The 23613-nt window shown below is 42.6% G+C and overlaps 1 protein-coding gene and 1 non-coding gene across 2 annotated transcripts in view; one reads left to right on the forward strand and one right to left on the reverse strand.

Moving 5' to 3' along the window:
- The window catches only part of LOC128711950 (1-phosphatidylinositol 4,5-bisphosphate phosphodiesterase classes I and II), a 63525-nt gene that overhangs the window by 6449 nt on the left and 33463 nt on the right, over positions 1 to 23613 (forward strand). Inside the window, exon 2 of the mRNA XM_053806841.1 lies at positions 20086 to 20232. Within this exon, the coding sequence (XP_053662816.1) occupies positions 20086 to 20232 (147 nt within the window). The remainder of the gene's footprint in view (positions 1 to 20085; positions 20233 to 23613) is intronic.
- On the reverse strand, positions 1405 to 1605 carry LOC128716558 (small nucleolar RNA U3). Its single transcript, XR_008410042.1, has one exon. It is a non-coding gene; the product is annotated as a small nucleolar RNA U3 (small nucleolar RNA).

Here is a 23613-nt window from a genome sequence, read left to right on the forward strand (position 1 = left end):
CCGAACGGATGAGTTGAATTTGAGTTTCCCAACGCGTCTTCATCGATTGCGTAGCCTCTTTGCAAGACGTTGTTGATGATGATGATGATGGGTTTGGGTGAGCCGCGCCTTTAAAGAAATCGCCCCAGACGGTTCGTTATAGGACCTGATTACACACCAAACACGAGCCCCAGCTTGGTTTGGGTGCTGTATGCTAGTTTTATTCCTCCGTTTTTTCTATCGATTCGCCCGGTGAGACAGAGGGCGTAATGCTTGATTTGCCTATTCCGACGATCAAGAAGAAACAAAGCTCTAGCAAAAGTGTTTGTATAAGGATACACGTGCCCGAAGTTGGGACTAAAAATAAAAATATTACCAAAAACGGAAAGGAAAGCATAATAAAATGGCTCGAGGATGTGCTCTGCAGGTCCTTAAGCAGTGCCTTCAACGATGGCGTATGGTACTTCGGGGCGGTTCAGAATAGCGATTGTGGAGATCTCGGGCGTCTCTGGCAGGTACCATGCTGGACGCGGGCGGATGGTAACGGTTGAGCGATGAGAATTCTTTTATGGCTGGCGTGCGCCAGACATCCTTTCGGAAGCGTTCGGCAGTGAAAAAGCCGACTAACACTCGAGAAACGAACACCGGGCTTTCGTTTTCTTTTGCACCATATGAAACTTCTAGCCCCCCCGCAAGCGAGTAATATTGGAATCCTTTTTTTCATTTTGTTTAGAGACTTGGGACAAGAGGGTCGATAACAGGTCGTTCTTCTTTGGGCGCGTTCCCAACCCACCCCTTGCTGGGGCGGGGTAGCGGGTTCAAAGAAAATGAATTGTTCTTGAATGAAGGGCATATGTGTGGATGTGCGAGCGCAGATGTGTGTAAACCACACATCTCTCTTCCGGGAATGCTTGAGTGATAACGGGGCTACCCCCTATTGCGATCACCTCCAACCACATTCGCTACGTTGCGTTCCACAATCTTAAGTGAAATGGCGTTTCTTTTATTAGTTAAGAGAGCGTGAAATGGCGTGGTTAAGAGGGTGATGCTGAACAATTAAAGTGTTTTTGCTGGTGTAAGTGTTAAGGGTAAAGCGAACATTCTTGCAATAATACAAATTGGGTTGTAATATATTTGAAGGAGTGCTTCAAACGGGTTTTAACCAATTTTAATCGCTGCGTTAGTTCTGTTCGTGTATTCGATTATAACAAATCTCACGGCTTGGAATGTCTGACGTCATTCTTATGACATTTCTTTGTTTCTATTGATCTATAAGTCAAATACGATCTACAAGATATCAGAAATTTAGTTATAACTAATACAGACACGGATTAACTATGAATATTAGAATTCTTTCTTGAAATGTTTTCTGGTTAGACGATATTGAAGGATGTTAATTCTGATAATTAAAATGTCTTTAAAAACACCACTCAGATTGTGTCTGCCCTTTTGAAAAGGATACGATCATCAAGTACAGATCGACACGTCAGAGACGCAGCCGGGTCCGACAGTTTCACGCTCCAGGACAGCCACTACCACTCATCATCGTGGGTTGGAATAACTCTACTTTAAGAAAAATAGAGGTGAAAACTTGCCTATAGAAATGATCCTATGAAGCACAGTCTTAGCTCAACAGCTGTTTCAGCTGCTCACGGCATCCACGCCAAGCATACCGCTCTAGCGATGGTTAGCAGCACTGCGTGACGTGCGTACGTCAATCGGGTGTGAACGTGAGAAAGAAAGAGCAGAGAACCGATCTTAGTTGCGTACCTGCATGCGGCTCGATTTTTTACCATTTGGACTTTAAATTATTATCAGCTGCATACAATGCAATGTTTTGTCGCGTGCTCCGAGATAGTTCGATTTGATTTAAACGAGATTGTACGGAGATTACTGCACAAGCAACGAATCAAAACATTGCCCGCAGCACGTGGTCGCTAACCATGCGGTCGCTTAGCACGCTTAGCTGTTTTGACACAAGCAACGCTGCGTGAGTGCGTGAAAGAGAACAACAGCGAACCTGGCCGCAGAACCTTACAACAGTTGCAAAGAGAAAGAGAGCCAGTACATCTGAGAATGATTTGGTTGATGCATGGTGAAGCGTTCTCTAGACTGATTTGACTTTCTGTAAAAAAATCAATTAAACCAAAAATATTGTTTTCTTATTTTTTTTTTAAATTCTAGCAATCGGTAAATTTTACATTGCTGTACATTTTTGCTTCATGTTTAATCTCACGCTCAGCTGTTTTCTATTTTCCGGCTTTAAACAAACGAAAGTTTAGCAACAACAGTAAGCGATAAGAGACGGGTGTCCGATGCAATCTGACAGTTGTAATTTATGACTTCAGTACAATCGCTTTCCGCACTCGGATTCTACCACGCCCGGAAGCATTGTGTCCCTTCGTTTGCGCTGCGGAAAACCTCTTATTTTACATCATCAGCAAAGAAGGATTAGCGAGAATGCGAACTCGTTCCATCCTTCGTTTGCAGTGGGTTTTTTTCTGTTTGTTTTATTTTAGTTTTTCCTTATTCGTATACAGTTTTTTTTGTGTTTCTGGTTTTTTTCTGGCCTGCTGCGTCGCACAGTGGATGGGATTAAATTTTATTGCCTGTATCACGGGATAAGAAGATTCATAAAAGTTGTAATAAAGCTGGATGTAGCGTGTCCTGCAGGAAGTGGAAAAAAGACGAGGATCGTTCATCATTCGTGGATATATATACTTTTTTCTTCTATCTTTTTGTCCATATAGATCCGTGCGGCATTTGCTACTGTTCGCGTTGGGTACACTAAAGTTTGTCCTCGAGCCAGGTCTTTCTGGGAAGAGATGAATTTGTACAGCATAGAGGAAAAAAACAGAGAACGGAAAAAATCCTGCGAAAGAAATGCAAATACTGACATGCAAAAGGCGAAACAAGAAACAACTGTCCGATGGGGTTTCTTCTTGTAGCTCCGGTGACGATCAGATGAAAGCGTTAAATAACGACATACTGTGAGAAACGATTTGGGTAAAGCGTGTACAACCTGAGCCTGAAACAACTGGAACGCTGTTATACGAAGGCGGGGAAAGCTGCTCTGGGAGACGCTGTTGCGTAGAGTCGAATGTATTTGCGTCTGGTTCTATACCCGGTTTACTCGTGCGCTCGCCTATAAGGCGGGCAGCTGTGCTTGCACTGTTGGTCAAGTGTAACGCAGAGAAAGAACAAAACCGAAAAAAAGGAATACTTTATTTATAAATCTTCACCTGTTTTTCAACGCCATTACGTAGTGACGCGCATGGTGCATGGTGCCGCAGGTTTTATCAAAAAATTACGACCAGTCCCCGGTGCGATCTGGCAGAGGATCATTCATATTTTGGTAACATTTCGCGCAGAGATGATTTGTGTTTGATGAAAGGTTTTGTAAATATGAAGCAATGAAGCAAGACGTTACAGTGGGTGTCATTGATGAGAACGGTCGGAATGGACTCGTTTTACTATCCAGATTTAGCCAGATTAACGCGTACCGTGGGATAGCACCGGGCACAAGAAAGGTTATGGGTTCGAATTAATCTTTATCCAAACCGTTGAGACGTGGTGATTTAAATATGCTTTCGCTGTGATATATCAATAATGAAGTGGTTATAGATGGAAACAGTGTTATTGTTGTCAACCGTGTATTTTTCTTTACATATATTCATGGTTACTCAATAGGCTACTTCGAAAAGTAGAATTAGTAGAAAGTAGTAGAAACAAAAAAAAAATAAGCATCAATTAAAGATAAAATGGTTTTGTATGCTGATTGCTATTTGAATTGGCGTTTTTACCGTGTGAATACGATTCCGTAACATCTTATTTTCCAAGATAAAGCTATATTTTATTTATTTCTCCTAAACGAAGGTATGATTTATCGCACCGGTACTTCGATGGGAGTTCGAAGGTGTCCAATATTCAAATTAGATTAAAATCCTTCCCCCCCAATAACATATCGGATTGTGATCACGCGTGATACCGGTGATGAATGGGGCAGATCGCTCTTGCAAACTCAACCCAGCCTTGAATCCCTCCCGGTCGCAACCCAGCAGTGCCAGGAAAGTGTGCGGAAAATTTTTCAACAGCACCATATGCTGAATTGATTTATGGCGTTAGTTTATGTTATTTCAGCGCGTTTTATTTGTCTGCATCGTTCGTGGAATGGCACGTTGGTCTTCAGTCTTCAGTAAGGACTTTCTAGGGAGACAAAGTTGTACACCAGTTTGCGGTGCCTTGACACTGAAAGTCGTTTTAAGGGGAGGCCACTGGAATATGGTTCTTTTTTATGCTTCTTTTCTCGATCCGTCAAATCTGTGCCCCGCCGCCAGTTGTTGTTGGTTATATATGTATATATATATTTATATACATTTTTTTACGAGCAAAACTTCGTAATTGCAGTTCGCTTTGCTGTTTTGTGCTCGCCCGGCAAAAGGTGGAATCTTTACGCGCTGGTGCCATTTTCGACAACAAGTAGTTGTTTTGGCATTATGCATCTAGTTCCAGCGTGCCGATCAGAACGGAAAATATGGCGTTTCCCGCTTCGGGTGGAAAATTCCGTTTTCGTCACCATAAAAAAAAAAAACATAAAATCCAGTTAGCAAAGCGTAAACAATTGTTTAATTAATTCCCAACCCTACCCAACTCGACGCGAAATGGGGCCGTTTCTGAAGAGGGAGTTTTGAAGTAGTCAAAACAACATTAAGCAATTGCAAGAACCTGGCGAACTTTCCACCGGAAGGACATCGAAAGAAAAACACTTACCTTCACTTAACGTTTTCTTATAACGGTAACGGATTTCATGAGTAAAAGGGAATGCTTAAGCAAATTTCCACAACATAACCACAACGTGGGGGTGTTTTCCTTTTTTTCATTGCCTCTCGTTTGTTTTTTTTTTGCAATCTACGTTCAACACTTCCACTACGGTTCGCACACTACCCGCCCACAATGCTTCCGTTTTGTTTCTTATCCGTTTTCTTGTAACGCGGTTCGGTTTCTTCTGCGTGAAACTCGTTCACCGCTGACATAAATTATTTATTAATAAAATCCAAACACCTGTTACACGGGGCGTTGGTTGTAAATAAAATGGTTAAAAAGGAAAATTAAGACCACACTCTCACGTCGTCGTGGGATGGTTGGGTAGAGGATGCGGGACATGGAGTCGAATGGGCAAGGAAACATAAAACGAAATGGGTGGTTTACAGTAAACATGCAATTATTCTTCACAAACGTGAGTGAATAAGTGAGGACTGTTTCGTTACTGAGCAAGAAATATGCGTCAAAGGGAGTGTTTGGATTGGGATGGTTGTACAGGTTATTTTTCATATAATTGCTAAATACATTACGTTGCTGTAGATTGCTATAGACTAATAACGATCATCTCAGTTAAAACTGGAATATTATAAAATGTTTGTAGTTTGAGTATTTATTATGTAAATAATAAATATGATGTTCCGGATATGATGTTCAGTCACTTCGAGATCCGGATATGATCTTCTACTCTAGAGGTTCTAGAGGTTGTTTGCTGAGAAGAAGTAGTCGCCGTGAAGAAGTTCTCTGAACTGTTCCCGGTTGATAGTCAATCAATAATCTGTCCACTTCAAATTGGACTTACTACACTTCTTCTGTACATATAGATGATCTTGCGATATTACAGGGAAGGTCAATATAAATACAACATGAAGATCAAAACATTGGGCAATGGTAGTCAAATATACATAAAAGGAATACAAGAACACAATTCCATTACCTCTGATTTATAGCAAACAAGCTTGGAGGATTTGTTTTCGTTGCCTCTATGAACGTGCTAAACCAGTTCCATCTTGGCAATAGAATTATTGCAAAACATCAATTCGATAAAATTGGATCTGATCATTACCAGCATTCCAAGCAATTGGGAATACATTTCCAGTTCCGAACGGGAAAGACACGATCACTCATAAACAGAGCACGAACGATAAATGAATTAAATTACATCCTTTTGTGTGCGTGTGAGAGAAAGTGATGATACGGAATGGCATTCTGGAGTCGAGTCGATGGACGGTGTTGGTACGTGGAATGTAAAACTGTTTTGACTACCGCTTGCCCCGTCCGGAAAAGGGTATCGTTCTGCACTCTACGTCTCGCCCCTAGTTCCGTGTGTTGGAAGGCGCCGAGTTGGAATGATGCTAGTCGTGCCATTTGCCGAGTACGTGCAGATTGTTGAATACATCGAAATGAACATCCATTCGGTGTGCTTCAAAAGGGATACGATTTTCAAGGATATGTTTTTTTTTTGGTAAACTATTTGGGGAAGTAGGCAGTGTACAGTACTGAAAGAAGGAGAAAAAAAGATGAAAAATCGTGCTTACTTCTGCAAACGATCGTCAGAAATCGTACTCCGTAATTGGAACCATTAGCCTCCGAGGGAATAAACAATTTTCATGTTTAATTTCATGATTACTGCTTCGACCTAACTTCTCGTTACCTTGGGTGCACTGGGCAATGTGAATTACCCAAACGGATGTTAGTGGGACCAGGGACCAACTGGGGCCAGAAGCCGGCTGTGGAAGAAGATGGTATTTTGATAGTTCAGCTTATGTATAATTGTGGGTGATGCTGGTTGGCGAGCGTGTTTACGTGATCGTAGGAATTCTTAATAAGACGCAGCCGCATTCTTGCCCGTACCGTTTGCCCGTAGTCACCTGACATCTAAAGGGAGGCGGTGCCGTTGTACACCGAATCGTATATACTGGTTTTTGATGTGCTGCCAAGCATTCGGCAAAGTGGTTTATAAAGCCGGTGCTTGTTTTGATTCCAGCAAAATTGCTAGTATTTATGTACCAAGTGCTAGTGGAAGTTGGTAAAGTTGCGTTTATTTACAAAACAATAGCCAACGACGAGTGGTACTTTGGTGTGTTACTTATTGTGCATTGAATTGCTACGTTGGATTAGCGCTTCTAATGATAATTAGACGAGCAATGCGAGCGTCAATGCGTTGCAGGCGCGTTGTTTAGATGGATTCTGGGAAGGTGTGTCGCGGATTAGACAATCGATGGATTAGGATGGATTCATTAGCAAAATTAATTTTCCCAAAAGTAGCAACAGTTTTCAATTGCTTTGTCTATCGGCTGGCATTTGATGTTTAAAGGCACGGAATGCACGAGAACGATTCAGGCGAAATGTAAATGTAGCCAGATGATATTTGCATAACTTCTCTGCAGCTCAGAAATGTTACGAAAGCTACCAAAAATTAGAGCAGTTGGTAAAAAATTTTGAGTTAGGTACAGAGTAATGATGTTTCTACTAACATTAAATTAATCAATCTTTCAAGACGAACAAAGAAATAACAAAAATGTTTCTCGATTGTATGTAAAGCTCGACACAAAGAGACCAAACTCTGCTGATCTTCCGAGCATATTATGAACACTTTGAAGGAACACTTTCTCAACGTATTTAAGGCAAAGCAAGAATTGTTAGTTCGCATTCCATTCTCCTGGGCAAAGTGGTTCGGGTCATTCGTCCAGTGTGGCTACTCGTGTCACTAGTCGCTTTTAAATAATTTCTTACCTTATCTACCACTTCCGGCAACAAGGATCTGGTTTGTGATGGGTTTGATTTGCATGAAAACCGAAACCACCCCTCCAAGGCTGTCATATTTAAATCTCCCACCCAAACGAACGGTGTAGAACACATGCGTGTTTAAAATTCATATTTCACCCGTCCCATTGTCCTGCTTTCGGTGCGTTTGTCAGGGACCTCACCATTGTCATTTGTCAAAACGGTATGGTGAACAATTCCGTTCCTCTTCCTTACGGGTCGGTGGGTCGTATGCAGATTGGTTCTGGTTGTGCTCGGGACTATTCTTGCGTATTTGCATGTCGCATGGTGTGCTTGGCCGGGATTGCCATATTGTTGGAATAGTGATGTACGGGAGTGTTGTGTGCCCCGCAAGCTGCTTGAGCTGCGTTCACATAATTGGCATATCGTGTGCTGCATAAACAGCGTACAGTACATGGCACGGAATGCACAATTCCGTGGTGCTTATCCGGGTAATCGATTCAATTTGATCTGCCACCACGGGTGATGCTCGCTGCATCTCTAAAGAGATGCTAAGACCAATGGGTAAAAGTTATGGAAAAAATGCCTGTGAGAAGAAGGTGTTTAATAATAGCCACGCTGTAGAAGGAGAATGAGAAATTACTATACCCATAAGCACCAGCCATTCATATTAAACTTTGACCAGTTTTCGGAACTCTTCTCTATTACCCCGGGAGCATTATAAACAGCCAACCGGCAATCTTCGTTGGCACTTGATGGAGACGCCCGGTATCGCATAACCTAGCGACGTTAAGCTATGCTTTTGCTGCCTGCTGCTTTCAAGCGACCGTCCAACATAGCATTTTAGCACGATTGTCTCCTGCGTTGCCGTGGGACCGTGATGATTAAGTGCTACCGTTACGCGCTTACACATCCAACGCCTAGCGGGTGGTGCTTGAACGGGGAAAAATCAAGCATTCCATTCGACGATGAAGTTTCGCGGAGGTTATGATAAGAAAATGGCACTTTCGTCATAAAACGATGCATAATTGATGGAAGGGAGCAAATTTACATTTCGACAACTGTACCACGAAAGGAACCGACCTAGATGAAATGGACGAAACCCCACCGAAAAGGGGGATGAAAAATATATTAACAACATTTTCTCCTGTATGTGTGCAGCAGTTTTTCTCTGTTTAGCATTCAGTAGTTTATTCGCTACATGGTTTTTTTTTTCGCTTCCTTTCCCTAGAATCGTATCAAGTTGTTCACCTCACCTGTGCGAGCAGCCTCTACGAGGTGATAAAATGTTTTATTAATACGATTTTAATTACAGGCCAACACCGAGAGGCTTGCCTTCGAAAATCGGTCACCGTGGGACGAGTTGGCGAGCGAAAGAGAAAGTGTGTTACTCGTGGACAGGAAGTGAACAGGAAAGCCCCATTAAGATTACATCAAATGACGAATTATTGATGTCGGCATCGTCCGACCGTCCGGTCTGTTTGTGTGGGCGCTAAACATGGGCGTTTTATGCGTTACCATTGTCTTGTACGTAACGATCCTTCGTGATCGTGTCGTGGGTGTCGGGGTCCGATTACTGTTCGCCTAGGAATGGGAGGTTAAAAGGGGAGGGCAAGTGTGATGTGATTAATATGGTACCAGGAGACAATTTGAACGCGGCGCTCGGGAGTATGCTGCGCTAACTGTTGTTTAATAGTTTGACAGCGAAATGAGCGAGGCGTGTTAGTTACGCTTCAAAAGCGATATCCCGTTTGTGCGTATCCGTCGTTGCCATATAAGTTAATTAGCGGTATGATCGTGCGGGTTCAAGTTCGTCACACGTCGTCTGCAAGGATTGTGTGCACACAAACAGCCCAATGAAGATGATTTAATTTGATAAATGACCGCAGTCTGCCGAGTGGTTAAGAACACTGGTTCGCGTTTCAGTCGGTTTCCATGAAAGGAAATCTCACAATCGACTTGCCAGCTCCGTGTCAATTTGCCAAATTGCTGGCTCATTCCTAGTCTTCGCCAATGGACATTACAGCTGCGAACTCACTGCACCGTTACGCACGAACCTTAAAGTAGTAAATATTTAGGCAAAGCTGTCCGCTTGAAGGATCATAATGTAACCCTTGTTAATGAGATTTCAACCGGAAAAACAAGAAGGCAGGATTGATAAAAAAAAAGCCATAAGCAAACACGCGGCCAGATCGTTTCGGGGTGGTACTGTTTATGGAGCATCCAATTAATCTATTCTGACATGTTCCATTTGTCTACAGTGCTGGGATTTGGATTTGGTTTTATTCTATCCGATTTTCGCTCCGATGTGGAAAAAAAATCCAAAGCATCCCATTTTCTATTCATTTTTTGCAGTTTGTGATGCGAACATCTGTGCACGCTACCATCCGTTACGATTTGCTTTCATATTAAACCGAACCGAACCTAACTTAACGAGGAAATGAGCACTACAAGTACGAAAATGTTTACTCGAATGTGTATGAATATCAAATTTCGTTTGATGGCCGGCTGATGAATCGTTGGCCAAAACTTCGATCACTTTGAAGACGGAAGTGTGCTCATATTTTCTCCCTTTATGCGATGTTTGGAATACCACACGGTGGGCCCGGTAAGACCTTTTTCGGGTAAACATAAAAAGATTTTAGATTGCATGGAGCTACGAAATAGTTGGGCTAGCAAATAGCAAATTTAATTTCAGTAGCTTTAAAAATGGTATGTGTATTTCAGATTGTGTGATCATTCCGATCATTTTTGTGTGTTTAAGACTGTATGTATTTTTCTATTTGTTTCACGTTAGTTGCTTTCCTTCAATATTTAGCAGACAAAAATGAAAAGAAGCATTAATAGTAGAAAAAAATTCTTGCCAAATTATCACATTAGCTAGAGATTGGCAGCTAATTTGGGATTGTCTGGCGATTATTGCCTGACATGTCCAAGCCCTCCAAGGGGCCTTACGACTCATACTGCTTTAGAGTGACGTCATCATTTCAAAGGTCAAAATCATTGGAGTTTTGAAACATTTATCTCTAATGCCTTGACAGTTTTTTCTTCAGATATCTTCAGATCTCTAAAAAATTACCATCCTCGAAGTAAAGTTGGTAAAGTTCTGGTTTGTAATCGACTTTCTGTTGAAAGAATTGCAATTTTTCACATTGTTGAATGCTTCTTTAATGAGCTTCACTGAAATACGTCCTTTATGAACTGCATTTCTTTCGTTCTTCTTTCGCACGAATAGTTTCGAAAAATAACACCCTTTAAGCTTGCTCTATTGATTCTGGACATTCAAACTGTGAACACATGGTTTAATTTATGTTCTGCTGTTCTTTTCTGGGGTTTTGCACTGACATTGGTGGAAATAGCCTGTACGTTCGGATTTCCTGGTGGAAATTTCCACATGCAGCATGGATGGTTTGCTTTGTGTCAGCGAATTTTACCAGTGAAGAACACATTTTTATTTTACAGCACGTGCTATGTTGCGGTGTAAAATAAACAACTTTATCGTGCAGGTCCACTCACTCCACGCCTTATTTTTGGCCCATCGGAAACGATCGGGAGTTTCGTCCGTGCTACACCCGTAATCGTAAACAACGCCAACAAATTTCCCAAACGTGTTCGGTTCGGGTCTCTGGGGGGTTTCCAATGGTGATACTAAAAGCAGCCAAATAAATGATAGCCTGTTCACTTCCATGGCTATACCAGCATCGACTGGAATTTCATTTAGCGGTTCAGCATTGTGCGCCCAATGTTTCTAATGTTTCACCATTTCGCTGACCAAATGATACTGGGACTTTTTTTTTTGTTGTGGTAGGAAGTCGATTCGTGCACCTCCATTGCGTCTGGTGGCATCCATCCGTTGAAGAGAAACAGAGTGGGAAAATTGAAATTGTTCCACCTCTCTCAGTTTCGCTTCTTTTTCATTGCAAATTTTTCCCGCCCTTTTTCTATTTCCGCTCGGAGCGTTTTCTCCGACCTCCTTTAAGGGCGATCACTAGACGACGTCTGGTCGGTCAATATTTGACGAAGCCCAGTTTGATGACTGCTAATTATTTTCCGTTGCCTTCGGAACCACTGGGTCGGGTGGGCCATGGTTTGAGTGAAGGACGAGAGCGTGGAAAAACAGCCTTTGGATGGAGTTTGGGTGTCTTGATGGTTTGTTTGCTGCCCGAAACACACAGATCGTTAAGTCGCTGGAAATGAAAGACATACATACGATAAAGTTGGCTGCTTAGCACCGAACACGGCTTCTTGTGTACTGTGGGGGTCAGGATAGCATTGCCGTTCGCGTCTACTACATGCTGCCGGTTCGGTATGTTTACTTTTATGGTCGAAAGATTTAGCAGGAATGTTACTTGGAGCGATGTTAATGAGAAAAAGTGTCATGTTCATGCCTACTCGTCGTCTGCTACCGCCCGTGTCAATGGTGCTGCCTTGGGCAATGAGTGCGAGTGCTTTTTTTCTGAATGTTTTCCCAAGAACTGAGGTTTTCCCGAAGCTTTCGTGCGATAATGTTTATGTGCCACTTCTGGGAATGGAATTGCAAGACAGTTTTTACTGCGTGTGCTTTGCAGCATTTGCTCGTAACGAGTAGAGAGACTTTTGCGAAGGTGTTTCATCAGCTTTTGCAACAATATCTGTCCTGATTGGTGCTGGAAGTAAATTACCTTTTGTAAAACGATTTGCCTACATGTAGGCGCTAATGAAGATGCAACCATTTACCGACCCATTGCAGATAGTACTTTGTGACATTATTAAACATTTTGAAAATTATGCCCGGTTACTGATGATGACTGCTGAAAATGCTTAACCTCCTATCGTGCACTAGCAAAGCACCCTTTAAGGGGATGAACCAAAGCGCGAACTTTTCTTACGCGCACACATAAACACAAAACCATTGCGAACCACACAGATGCCCTTGCGGGCCCGAACCAATCTTTCCAATTAAAGGGATAATTAATTTGTTTCGGCATATCTGTGCTTTTGCCACTTGAACCGTGAGTGGTTGAAGTTGTTCGAAGAACCTCCGGCGAAGGTACCGGATTCAATTAAGCGCTTTTACTTTGGCGTTGAAGCGTTACTTCTTCTGTCCCTTCGCCCCTTTGGATGCTATGTCGAAGGTATCAAACGTCGCTTACCGTCTCCAGAGCACTCTTCCAGCTGCTCCATAATGGATCATAATCATGGTTAACGTTACCCGCAAGCTGAGCTCGTATGCCTATGACACGTTAACACCACGTGCGATAGGTGGAGCTCAGTGTTGAAGGCTGTGCCTTTCGGATGGAACGATGCCCGATGCCGAAAATGCTTGTTGCTGTAACGGTGGTGAAATTTCATAAATTTTAAATTCCTTCCGGCGCCCTTTTGGGGGCTGCAGGCCTGAACGGGGAGGAATGCGTCACGTGCAGGCGACGGTGGTAGGGATTTTACATGCTACACACGGTCGAATGGGTAAACGGGCTTAAAATGGGTGTGGCGCTGTGAGATGAACACTGGTGGAAGAGTTATTTTTTCTTCAGTTTTGTCCGTTCTTATTCATGTACTGAAAACTTGTCCTTGTAGAAACTTCAGGACTTTTGGTGTACTGATACTCCAGTAAACTGTCCTGAGAGTGTTGGGCGTGATGGAGTAATGTTGAACGACTGACAGAATACATGCGGTACAGACCATTAGCAGAACTGTACCGTACCGGTGTACATTTTGGAGCATGAGCTGCTTTCTCCTGGTAGGTTTTAAAACTCTAAAAGAAAATGGCAAACATTCAAAAGCAACATACTTTTTAAGGGGGTACGGTTAATGCCACATCCATTATATCCTTGCATAGTTAATTGGAATTTGGATGGCTAGTCATAACAGGTTTTACGACCAATGCATCTCAGTAGTGGTTCAGAGGTGGTGTATATTGGGTATATTCTTTCAAGTTTTTGTTTCCATTCTTAACGGAGCAAAAGCTTTTAAAATGCTCGGGGAGTTTTATGGGTTTGTTTCGCAATAAAAAAACCTAATCTTTAATGCATTGTGCTTTCAGATATAAGTGTTTTTACGAAAGGTAATCTGACATGTTTTGATAGATTGGACGTTTGATTGACGCACAATATGAGCAATATTTTCCTCTGAAAAGATAATTGAAGGACACACTCACACATAATGTTTTCTAGCAAAATATGCAATTGTGAGAAAACTTGCTGAAGGAAGAAACTCTATTCGACACGCCGCTATGTGTCATACGGTGTATACGACATTGCCCCATGTGTCAGTCCAACATGACACCAACATCACTGGTGTCCATTTCTAACAATTAGCTTTTGATACCCTCGGGCCCGGGGAAGCCCTCCAATGGCGAACAATTCTGAAATCCTTTCACCATGGAGATAATTGAATCAATTAGCCGCACATCTAGCCTTTCATCGGCCCGACTGCAGCAGCTTAAGCGCGTGAAGATATTTTCTTCTCGTCCGATCCTCGCCTCGTCCGGCGGTCCCGGCGAACCCCCGGATCATAGCATTCGAGTTAGGCAGTTTACGTGTGGTGATGGCAGGAAAAGTTCATCCATCAGCATCTTCCACGAACAAGTCTCGCTTTTGGTGGAGGTGGAAGCGCTGAAGCGCTCGCAGATCGCTGCTCTCTCAGGCGTTCCGGGGTTTTGTGCCGATTGAAGAGTGGCACGATAAAATCAATCAATTGGCAATAACTGGCACCAGTGAGTGTGTGAGTGCAGAGGTGCGGTACGGGGTTGTGCACTTGCCGGCATCAAAAGCGAATGTGTGCACACATTGTGGCAGATGGAGCGTGATCGAATCTTTGGGTTAATTAACAATTTTTGCCTCCCATTCCCATTTGTGCCGCGAGTGGGGTAAAACGGTTTTTCCACTCCCCGTTCGACTGACCTGGGAGGGGGTCGGTTTGCGATAAATGCGAATGATATCTTCCCATTCTGCTTGTCGCACACGCATCGTTTGCTTTATTTGCATCATAAATGTGATTGATGTGTGTTCGCCGGAAGCAATGCTGCGCTGCCGATTTACCGATCCGGTGTCCATCTGTGATTCTTTATTATGCTCGGTTGGAAAATGTTATACATTCACCAACTGGAACGTTAACTATATCCAGGAAGTATGAACGTGTTTCGTAAGTAAAAAAAACCAGTCGAGCATATTGATAGGTGAAATGTATTGTGAAAGAAATTTGGTTAATGAGCTGTTCCGTTGGTTAGAAGTACGATTTGATTGAGTGGATTAAAAAATTACATCCAAAGGGAAGCCAGCTGTCTGTGCCTTCCAGCTCGTTAGCTCGTTATGAATGTTTAACATGGCGAGGAGAGAAAGGAAATGATCCTTCCAAACCAGACACACTTTTGATGAAAAAGGGTCCATTAGTTGGTGTTCGAAGAATGGCTGAAGGATAAGCTGCTGGTAACCACTAGAATGAGCATGCAAAAGTTTGTCTTGCTCCGTTCAATAAACATCGGAATAGTGGTAGGAGTGTCAGAATGGAGATCAGGGTAGAGTCATGTCAGACACAGCAAGGAAAGACATATCAGATAATCCGTTCATTAGGAAGGTGATCCGTTCGCTTATAGAGGCTTTCAAACCACTGTAGCCCATCGAAACATGACAAAACCTATTGTGATTATCATTCCATCTTCAAAACTGTACCATAACAAACTAATCCGAATGGTGAGAATGGAAATATAAACAGCAGTGCTCCGCCTTGTTGCTGTCGTCACCATTTGCGTGTGGATTTAGTTCTGGACGTCCTTTTTCTAGGCATAACTTAGTTAGCGCTATGTAAGCAATAACAAGCTTACACTTCTGTCTAAAATGTGAAGTATGCAAAACAACTTAGATATGAGATACATTCTCGACAGTGTTTGAAGAGCAGCTTCCGACAAGAATTTGCCGCATAAAATTACCGTTCGCTGTCTTGTAATGAATTTGTCAAATGGAATTTCAAATGAGTTTCTTAAACGGAAGATAACCGCTGGCCTTGACAGTATCTCGGCATGAAAAAAAGGCTAGCTCCCTAGGTAGCTTCTTCGCTTCTGGACAATGCACACGACACGCTTCTCTCATGGTAATTGTTTGCAAAGAAGCAACAAACATCTTCAACAGCCACCGCTGTTGCGTCCCGGTCGCGCGTGTATCCTATGTTAACTGCTCCACCCCATGAAGTACGATGAGACATCGCCAACAACTAACTACTCCGTCGAAATATTTGCCGTGGAATGTTGCGCATCAAAACCCCGTGAAGCTGACAGTGATGCTGCTGGGCGCAGGCAGACCGGTTCGCCTCAGCGTTGGCAATTACTTTCCCGCTCGGTGCTGTGTCTGTTTATTTTAAACAAGTTTTCAAACAACGGTCGCTGCCCCCGGGAGCCACCGGGTTTGGTGGCCGGCCCCAGCCAGAATGTTTGTAAAGTTTCAGGTCCATAGCAACACACGACGAACCGGGTGCTGGAGAAATGGATGCGTCCTTCGTGCTCTTAATTCAGATCTGGCTAATCTTCGCTTCCCATTTGTCATCTAATGCGAGCAAATGGCTTTGCTGGAGCATGGTTTTGTTATTTTTGTTTGTTTGTTTGTTTTGCTTAAAATAAATACTGGTCAATTGTTTTCCCACGTGGCTCTGTGATAATCTATCTTCAAAGACAATCAGTTCCATTCTGGCTGAAGAAGTTGATGCTTCAATATCAATTTATCATTTGCCGTTTATTATACCTGTGTTTACCTGTGAAGAGAACGAACGAGGAGATAATAATCGTCATCAGTTCATGTTTAATGCCCAATGATTGATCGATGACAATTGAGCATGAACTTTTCGGTGAGATAGCAAAGCTACGTGGGATTTATGTTTTGGCCGAAATCGCAAAAGTCGGAAACAAATTTTCCTCAATTTTCCCAATGCCCAACGTGTATGAAAGACAATCGTTAAGAATAATGACAAGCGATTGATTCAATCGTGTTACGCTTCTATGTTCATAATTCGTAATCAATTGGTCTCATTCCCCAACAAACTAGATGCTTGATCATGTATACGTTCGGTACTTGTAAGAAAACGTATTCCGGTTTGCTCTTTTCTCACCCCATCATTAATCCTCATAAATTGCATTAAATTACTTTGGTACTGCCGTCGGGCAAAGAAAATGGGCAAGTAGAGCGTAAGAAATCGATCACAGGAAAGCCTCACAATGCCTCGCACCAAATAGGTGAAGCGGTTTTGCGTAGGTGCATGTGGAAGGATTGTAGTTTCCTATTCGAGTTCTAGGAAACAATCCGAAGGAAATCGTTCTGACAGTAGCAAAAATTCCATTTATCAGTCCGGTTATTATTCCGTATCGCACACAACCGTAGGATTTTGTTAGTTAAGGAGAGGTTATGAATTTATCTTGCCGGCAAACATCTGCCTCCCTGCATGAAGGTACTGCCGGGAACAAATTACTTTGAAATCAGTTACGAAGCATTTGTAGAGGAATTATTTTTCTTTATCGTTCGGTGGGTGGTTAAAAATGTACGGAGTGAAGCGATCGGGATACAGCGAAGGACGTGACTGCAGGCATTGTTCTACCGGCAGCTCATTTTGCGTCAGGGCAGTAACAGCTACTCTCTCCTCGTCCAAAGGAATGCATCGATGTACGCCATAGAGTAGCTCCAAGAGTCTTGCTTTCGTTTCGGGCACGGTGAGAGTGTTTTAATGCCAAGTTAAATGAAAACCCTGCTTCCCTGTTTTGCTAGAAAAGCAATATCTTATCATGAGCCTGCAAGAATACGTTGGTTTATGGAAGGCATTATTGCATAGCTTCGGGTTCGACATAGGCTATTGTTTACTGGCACCGGGGTTAGACATGGAACACCATTTACCAGTGTGATATCGGTAAAAGCTGGTTTTGCACTAAAAAGTTGCTTCGATGGATTACTTGCAGCTAGGTCTGTATTGTAAGCTTAAGTTTAATGTACGGAAATTACGTCAAAGTCACTGGAGACAATGAAGTGTGGTTGGAGGGAGAGTGATATTGTATTTTAGGGCAATACCGATGGGACTCAACGAGAAAAACGATCCGGATTTCTTGTTTTCAGGCGATCTGTTGTAAATTTGGCATGCACAACTTGGCTGGATTTTATAACATTCAGGCCCTTGTGTAAAATCTCTGTAAAAGAAGCATTGAAAGTTCTGTAATGTAGGAAGCAAAATAGTCTTGTCGTTTAGTTATTTATAAGCTTCACAACTTTATATTAATTCGTTTACTTGTTTGTCGATAATGGTAAGAATAAAAAGCAGTTAATATTTATTCAAACATCGCTCTATAAATATTTACTTCAAATCGCTTTATATAATGCATCAACAGCCTGAAAAACGGTTACAAGGAAAATTGCATTGTTCGCTGCATGCAACATCATCCAAATGTTTAATAGAATCCATCGACGCTTCTGCCTTTAAGCGGAAAAGCTGCTTTAGCACCATGGGATATGTTTGCCTCCCCCGTGTGTACAACCGATGTCAGACCCCTGCACGATACCCGCAGGATCGCTTGCCTCCGATGTGCGGTATCACAGCAATTTTCCACACACCGAACATATCGAAAGCCTTAGCACCCCCGGTACCGTCCCGGGGATCGTAAATCAACATGTGTGCATTTTTACAACCTTCTCAATCGTAAAAAGAAAGCTCAAAGATGCGCCACGGGGAAGAGCTACAGTTCGAGGAGTTCCGATCAAAAAAGGAGCAACTATGTATAGCACAATCACTCCGGAATGTTGAGGGTGGGAACAGCGAATGAAAACGTTTCACCTGGGAATACATTGAAATACAACGTATCGTGGACTCGCTTTTCCGCACTATTCGTGTAGCGCATCAGGTGAATTTGTTTCGCTTCCAGGACATTGTATGTCTGTGTGGTTTAGGAGACTGCTGCTGGGGGTTTTATCAATGTTTGTGGCGATATCTAGCTTTAAACTGCGGCAGTTGTCCAGCAACTCTCTACCTTCTGTTTTTCCGAATACGATTGCCATTTAGCTTGGCTTTTTTTGCCATTTTGCTGTAGCAGATACAAATAGCTAGATAGGTGGTCGAATGACTTTTGATCTGAGCGAAACCTTTTCCGTGGAATCGAATACCATTGATGACATGGGATATACCAGTTTGTTGATATGTTGATTGTATAAATATTTTGTAAATAATACAAAAGTTGAAACTATGTAGCTTTTGCTTGTTAGTTTGTTCCACGTAGTTCACTCTTTCCAAATACATCCTTAAATGATGACTCATGATAGCTCGTTCGTAGCCTTCAACATATTCACAAGGGATTGTTATTGGTCACGTCCAAATGCGCGAAACCATAACTGAAACCCTTTTCCTGCTCTTGCATAATGTATCGAGCTAAAAATGTGGGCATCAATCAGTGGCTTTGCGCGTCGCGTTAATGTTGCTCCGAAGGTTTGGTGCAACTTGTCTAATCCCTCGCACCGGAAGTCAACATAATCACCAGCGCAAGGTTGCGGCGTCGCCCTTCTCGGTACGGGAATGTGGAATTCTTAGCCATCTATTACCGTCCAAGAAGCTGTCGATTACGATGGGAAGCAACCACCCAAAAACACTCCGCCCTGGCAGTGGTTTCATCGAGGTCGTGTCTCCTACCCGTTCTGCTGGTCATTTCCTGTAGCCGGAAGTCGTCCGGAATATGGTGGCCGTACCGGATGGATACGGTTTTTGGATCCACGCAACGCCAAATGAACCGTGGTTGAGCAGTTTTCGAAGTTTTGCTATATCAGTGAAGGATCGATAACACCAAGGAGAATTCCTGGTGTGTTGTGTATTGTTGCGTTGTGAAAGCGGTGATTCAATCGTTGAAAGAGAAGTGAAAACATTTCTGATTTGAATAGCGAGTTTATTTATATTTATGTATATTTTAATGGTGGATTTCTGCTATAGAAATTGAAATGGGTCATTATCATAACATTGGCCTTTTTGACATGAAGGTGCTAATCGGGTTTGCATCTATAAGATTGAATAAAACCGGACAATTGGGTTAGCTTTCGTGTCCAGAACACTTGCACAATTTATATCATTGTGCACATTAAGATAATCGATTCCCAAACAATCGAAGGGTATTAAGGACCTTCGGCTGCTTAGACTCGATGACCCTAGTGATACTCGTGTTCTGCATGCAAATGGTCAAATCAGTATCCACCACGAAACGGAATGCCCTGCACAGAGTGCCTAATTGGATTGGCCACTGCATCGGAAGTTCGAGGCAAAAGGTTAAAATGTGAGGTTATTGCGAAAAGCTTTTAGTCGTAATTTTTGCAGTAAAGTGTGCGCCCAACCTTGGCGAGAAGTGTTCCAAACCTTTTTTTAGACGCGTAAGAGTGCGAGAAAGTGAGAGAGAGATAGCGAAAGAGAGAAATAACTGCAGATGGAAAAAGCTCCGCGTGACATAAATTTCCAACACTGCTCACTAAATCGAACGCGCAACAAACCCATTTGCCCTTACCGCTGCCGGATAAAGGATGGAATTTCACTGACACGTTTGTTTTTTCTTCTATTTCTTCCTTACGTCTTCTATCTCTGTAGGACTCGTGCAACGGTACACCGGTGACGCTGCGGGTCGATGTCAAGGGCTTTTTTCTGTACTGGGTGGATCAGAACCACGAGATGGACATGCTGGACATTGCCACCATTCGCGACGTTCGGACCGGGCAGTACGCCAAGAAGCCGAGGGTAAGTTCGATCAAGCGTGCGTCTATTTATGGGACGCTGCCCACCAAAGGGAAACCCCGATTGACCCTTTGGTGAGCACCCTGCTGGGGGGAGGGGGATTGTCGGTAGATTATTTTTACTTTGCTCCTTGGTGAGATTGATTGGCGGAAACAGCGTTTAGGTACGGTTTGGCTTTTACTTCCATTAGCTCTAGGTATGCTTTTATGGTACGAGCTTTCCCGGAGTTGTGACGATAAATTAAGATTGTGAAACTATTTCTCGATCTCTACTAGAGATTATGAGGTATTTTTTGAAATGTTTTGGTTTTAGGAAAAGAAATGCTTTTTGAATGAGCAAATATTATAATTAAAAGTTTCAAGGGTCCAAAAACGAAGAACAATATTTTTTCTAAAATATGGTTCTGTTTCTCGATGTCAATTCTTTATGAACATAAACCAGAGGAGTAAAAACAGGAAGAACAAAAAACACCAAGAAACATTAACAATTATCTCGCTAAACTGGCGATAAATTTCGAAGGGATATCCTTTACTCATGCGAGACAAGGAAATAATTTATAGAAAATGATAAATTACAGTGAAGTTAATGCCGTTGAGGTGGTATTTTCCATCGTACTGATGCGATGGTGAGCTGAGTTTGGTGATGGTAATTTTTGTTCTTACGATCGCCATAAATTTCACTCGCCCGAAATCAATGGTATCGGTAGACGTGAACGTAACCTTTTGGGAAATGGAAAACACCTTCAGGGGTATGGAACCGAAAGGAACTTTGGTCTAAAGGGTAGCACAATCGCGAAAAAGCGCTGAAATAAGTTTAGACGGAAATGGAAACTAATTAACTGAATCAAATTTCGTTGTCTGTGACATTTTCCTCTTCCGAAAAGGGAGACATCCCGGGGTAAAGCAATGGAATGACGGTCTGGAATTCAGCTCCTGGTGGGAGTTACATAAATGACGGACAAAAGCGTTGGTGTGTGTGTGTGTGCGTTTTTTTTTTGTCGCTGTACTTCACTCCACTTTACAACGCTTCACTGCGCTGCTTAATAGGTCTCGGGAGTGTGATGCGGCTGTAAGGCATGGGCCAGCCACTCATTTTTCGGTAGGATGGTCGGCCTAAATAGGCACGAATTAATTATGCGATCATTCACCGCTTATCCCGTCATCATGCTAGATTGCTCCAGGAGAGCGTCCTGTTGGGATTGGTGTTACCTTTTTGATGTGAGCCTTTTTTTTGTCTTATTTTACAAACACTCTCATTTGCCACGGAATGTCCTTCATTACCAACCCGGGCTGGGTTTGGTGTCCTGTGGACAGTGGGCACATCATCGCCGTGCTCCAATCCAATTAAATTTAACTACCGTACTTTATATTCCATTTTTACAACCGCACCTTTAGCTTAGGATGTTTACCGTGTTGATGAACATTTGTGAAAGTATTGTTGTTGCTCGGTCCTTATCTTGCTGGGCCCGGGTATGTCCAGGACGGTGAACGTTGTTCGTAGAGTCCTCGCGTTGTTGGGCGCTCGCGCTCAAGTAACAGCAACAGGGAAAGTAGTAGTCGACAATAATCTTGACGGGACCGAGAGAAAATGGATGGAAAAATGCCAAATGGAAAGCTCATCCCTGTTCACACCATTCCCCCACACTCACATACGTTTGTCGAGGGGAAGTCGGGAAAATTTTTCACCTTTTTATCTCTCCACTTTCTCTCTCCGCTTCGCTCGCAAACGCATCTACAACAGCTAAACGATGCAAACGTAGTTGTCACTGTAGTGGAAAAGCCCTTTGCTGATGATTGTGATGAAGATGAAAATTCGTGGGGATCTCTCGTGGGGACAGCACCTAGGGTGAGATTTTCCCTACATGAGATCCTCTTACCGATGGATAAAAAGTAATATCGTAGTGGACATGCCTCCCCTTAGGCCCGGCTACAAACAAATGTTCTGTAACGACCTTACTGCGTGTTTGTGTGTGAGTGTGTGTGTGTAGGTATTTGCTGTCCCCCACAAGAATGGACGATCGTAAAAAGTTACGTGTTTTGAGCCGGTTTCGTTCGCCGAAGCCGAAGTTACTGTATGCGTCGAAAATCCTTTCATTTGTGTTAGGTATTTTCGCTCCTATAATCCGGGTGGTATTCTTCTCGCCGAGCTTTGATTAGCTTAAAAGATAGGCCCCGGTGTTGTTGCCCCAGATAAGATATGGTGTGTGAGGAAACAGTGTCGAAATGGTTGTTGCTGCTGTTCGTTCAGCGTTCGTATCAGATTGTTTTTTTTTTTACTTTGTTTCTCTTTTTTCCTCTTCCCTTGCATTTCTCCGCATCTATTAGTGATGATGTGGAGGATTATGCAAAAGGATAAGGTTGTGGTGAGTTTTTGTTATAGGGGCTTAAGGTATGCCGGCGTTAGTTTATGCACGGATGGCTACCGTGGTCGCCAGGGTAGGTAAAGTGTGTAAAGAAGGTTAAATTATTTCATGTGCTTTTACGTCCCAATTTGACTCGAGATCGGGTCTATTGTGAGCTTTGGTATATTGGGATGTGCTTATAACCCTTTCTGAAGAACTCACCGAACTCAGGCATGTGCATGCTTTGCGACAAGAGAGCAAGTATAAAGATATCCATTTTTATCACCTCTTTACTCTAATGTAACCCGCTATTTATTATGCCTGGTGGATTTAAAGAGTATGGACCCTAGAAGGGGATGATGTTAGATGATTTGTCATAATTTTGCTTGTTTGTTTACCAAGTGCAATATCGAATTGAGCAATATTTCATGCTTGTTGTAGCTTGTTGTATATGTTGGGGAAAAAATCCTTGCAGTACGTTTCGTCATTCGCATAAGACAAGTTCGCAAAATATTCACAGTGTAATTCCATAGCGTTTCCTCATAAAAATAGATTAAATCTTCCATGAAATGGAATGATGCTTAAATAGAAAAGTTCTAATTAATATCTATTAGAAGCACGATAAAAAATAGTTACTAATGAAATTTTAATGAGGAAAAGCACAAATTAATCATGCTCATGATTGCGTTTATTGATTGAATAACTTTTGAATTGAACGTGGGTTGGGAGAAAAATACACGTTGACACAAACCATTGTTTCCTACCGTTGATTTATGACACTCTAGGCGTAAATCGTCCATACCGAAAAATGGGACAACACACGAAAGCAATACAGAATGCTTCGTAAATCATCGACCCAACGGTAAAAGCTGTGAAAGAGTTCCTGCGGAACCGGGTGCGAAGAGGACCCGTTTTACCATGCAGGGAAGTTTTTTGTTCCGCCTTCAGCAACACCGTGTACCGACATTGTTACGATTTTGGGCAAACCAAGATACAGCCTTTGAAGCAAAGTACCACAGTGTTTGGCATACATTTCCGAAGCA

The sequence above is a fragment of the Anopheles marshallii genome, chromosome 3, assembly GCF_943734725.1.
Source record: "Anopheles marshallii chromosome 3, idAnoMarsDA_429_01, whole genome shotgun sequence".
Lineage (NCBI taxonomy): Eukaryota > Metazoa > Arthropoda > Insecta > Diptera > Culicidae > Anopheles > Anopheles marshallii.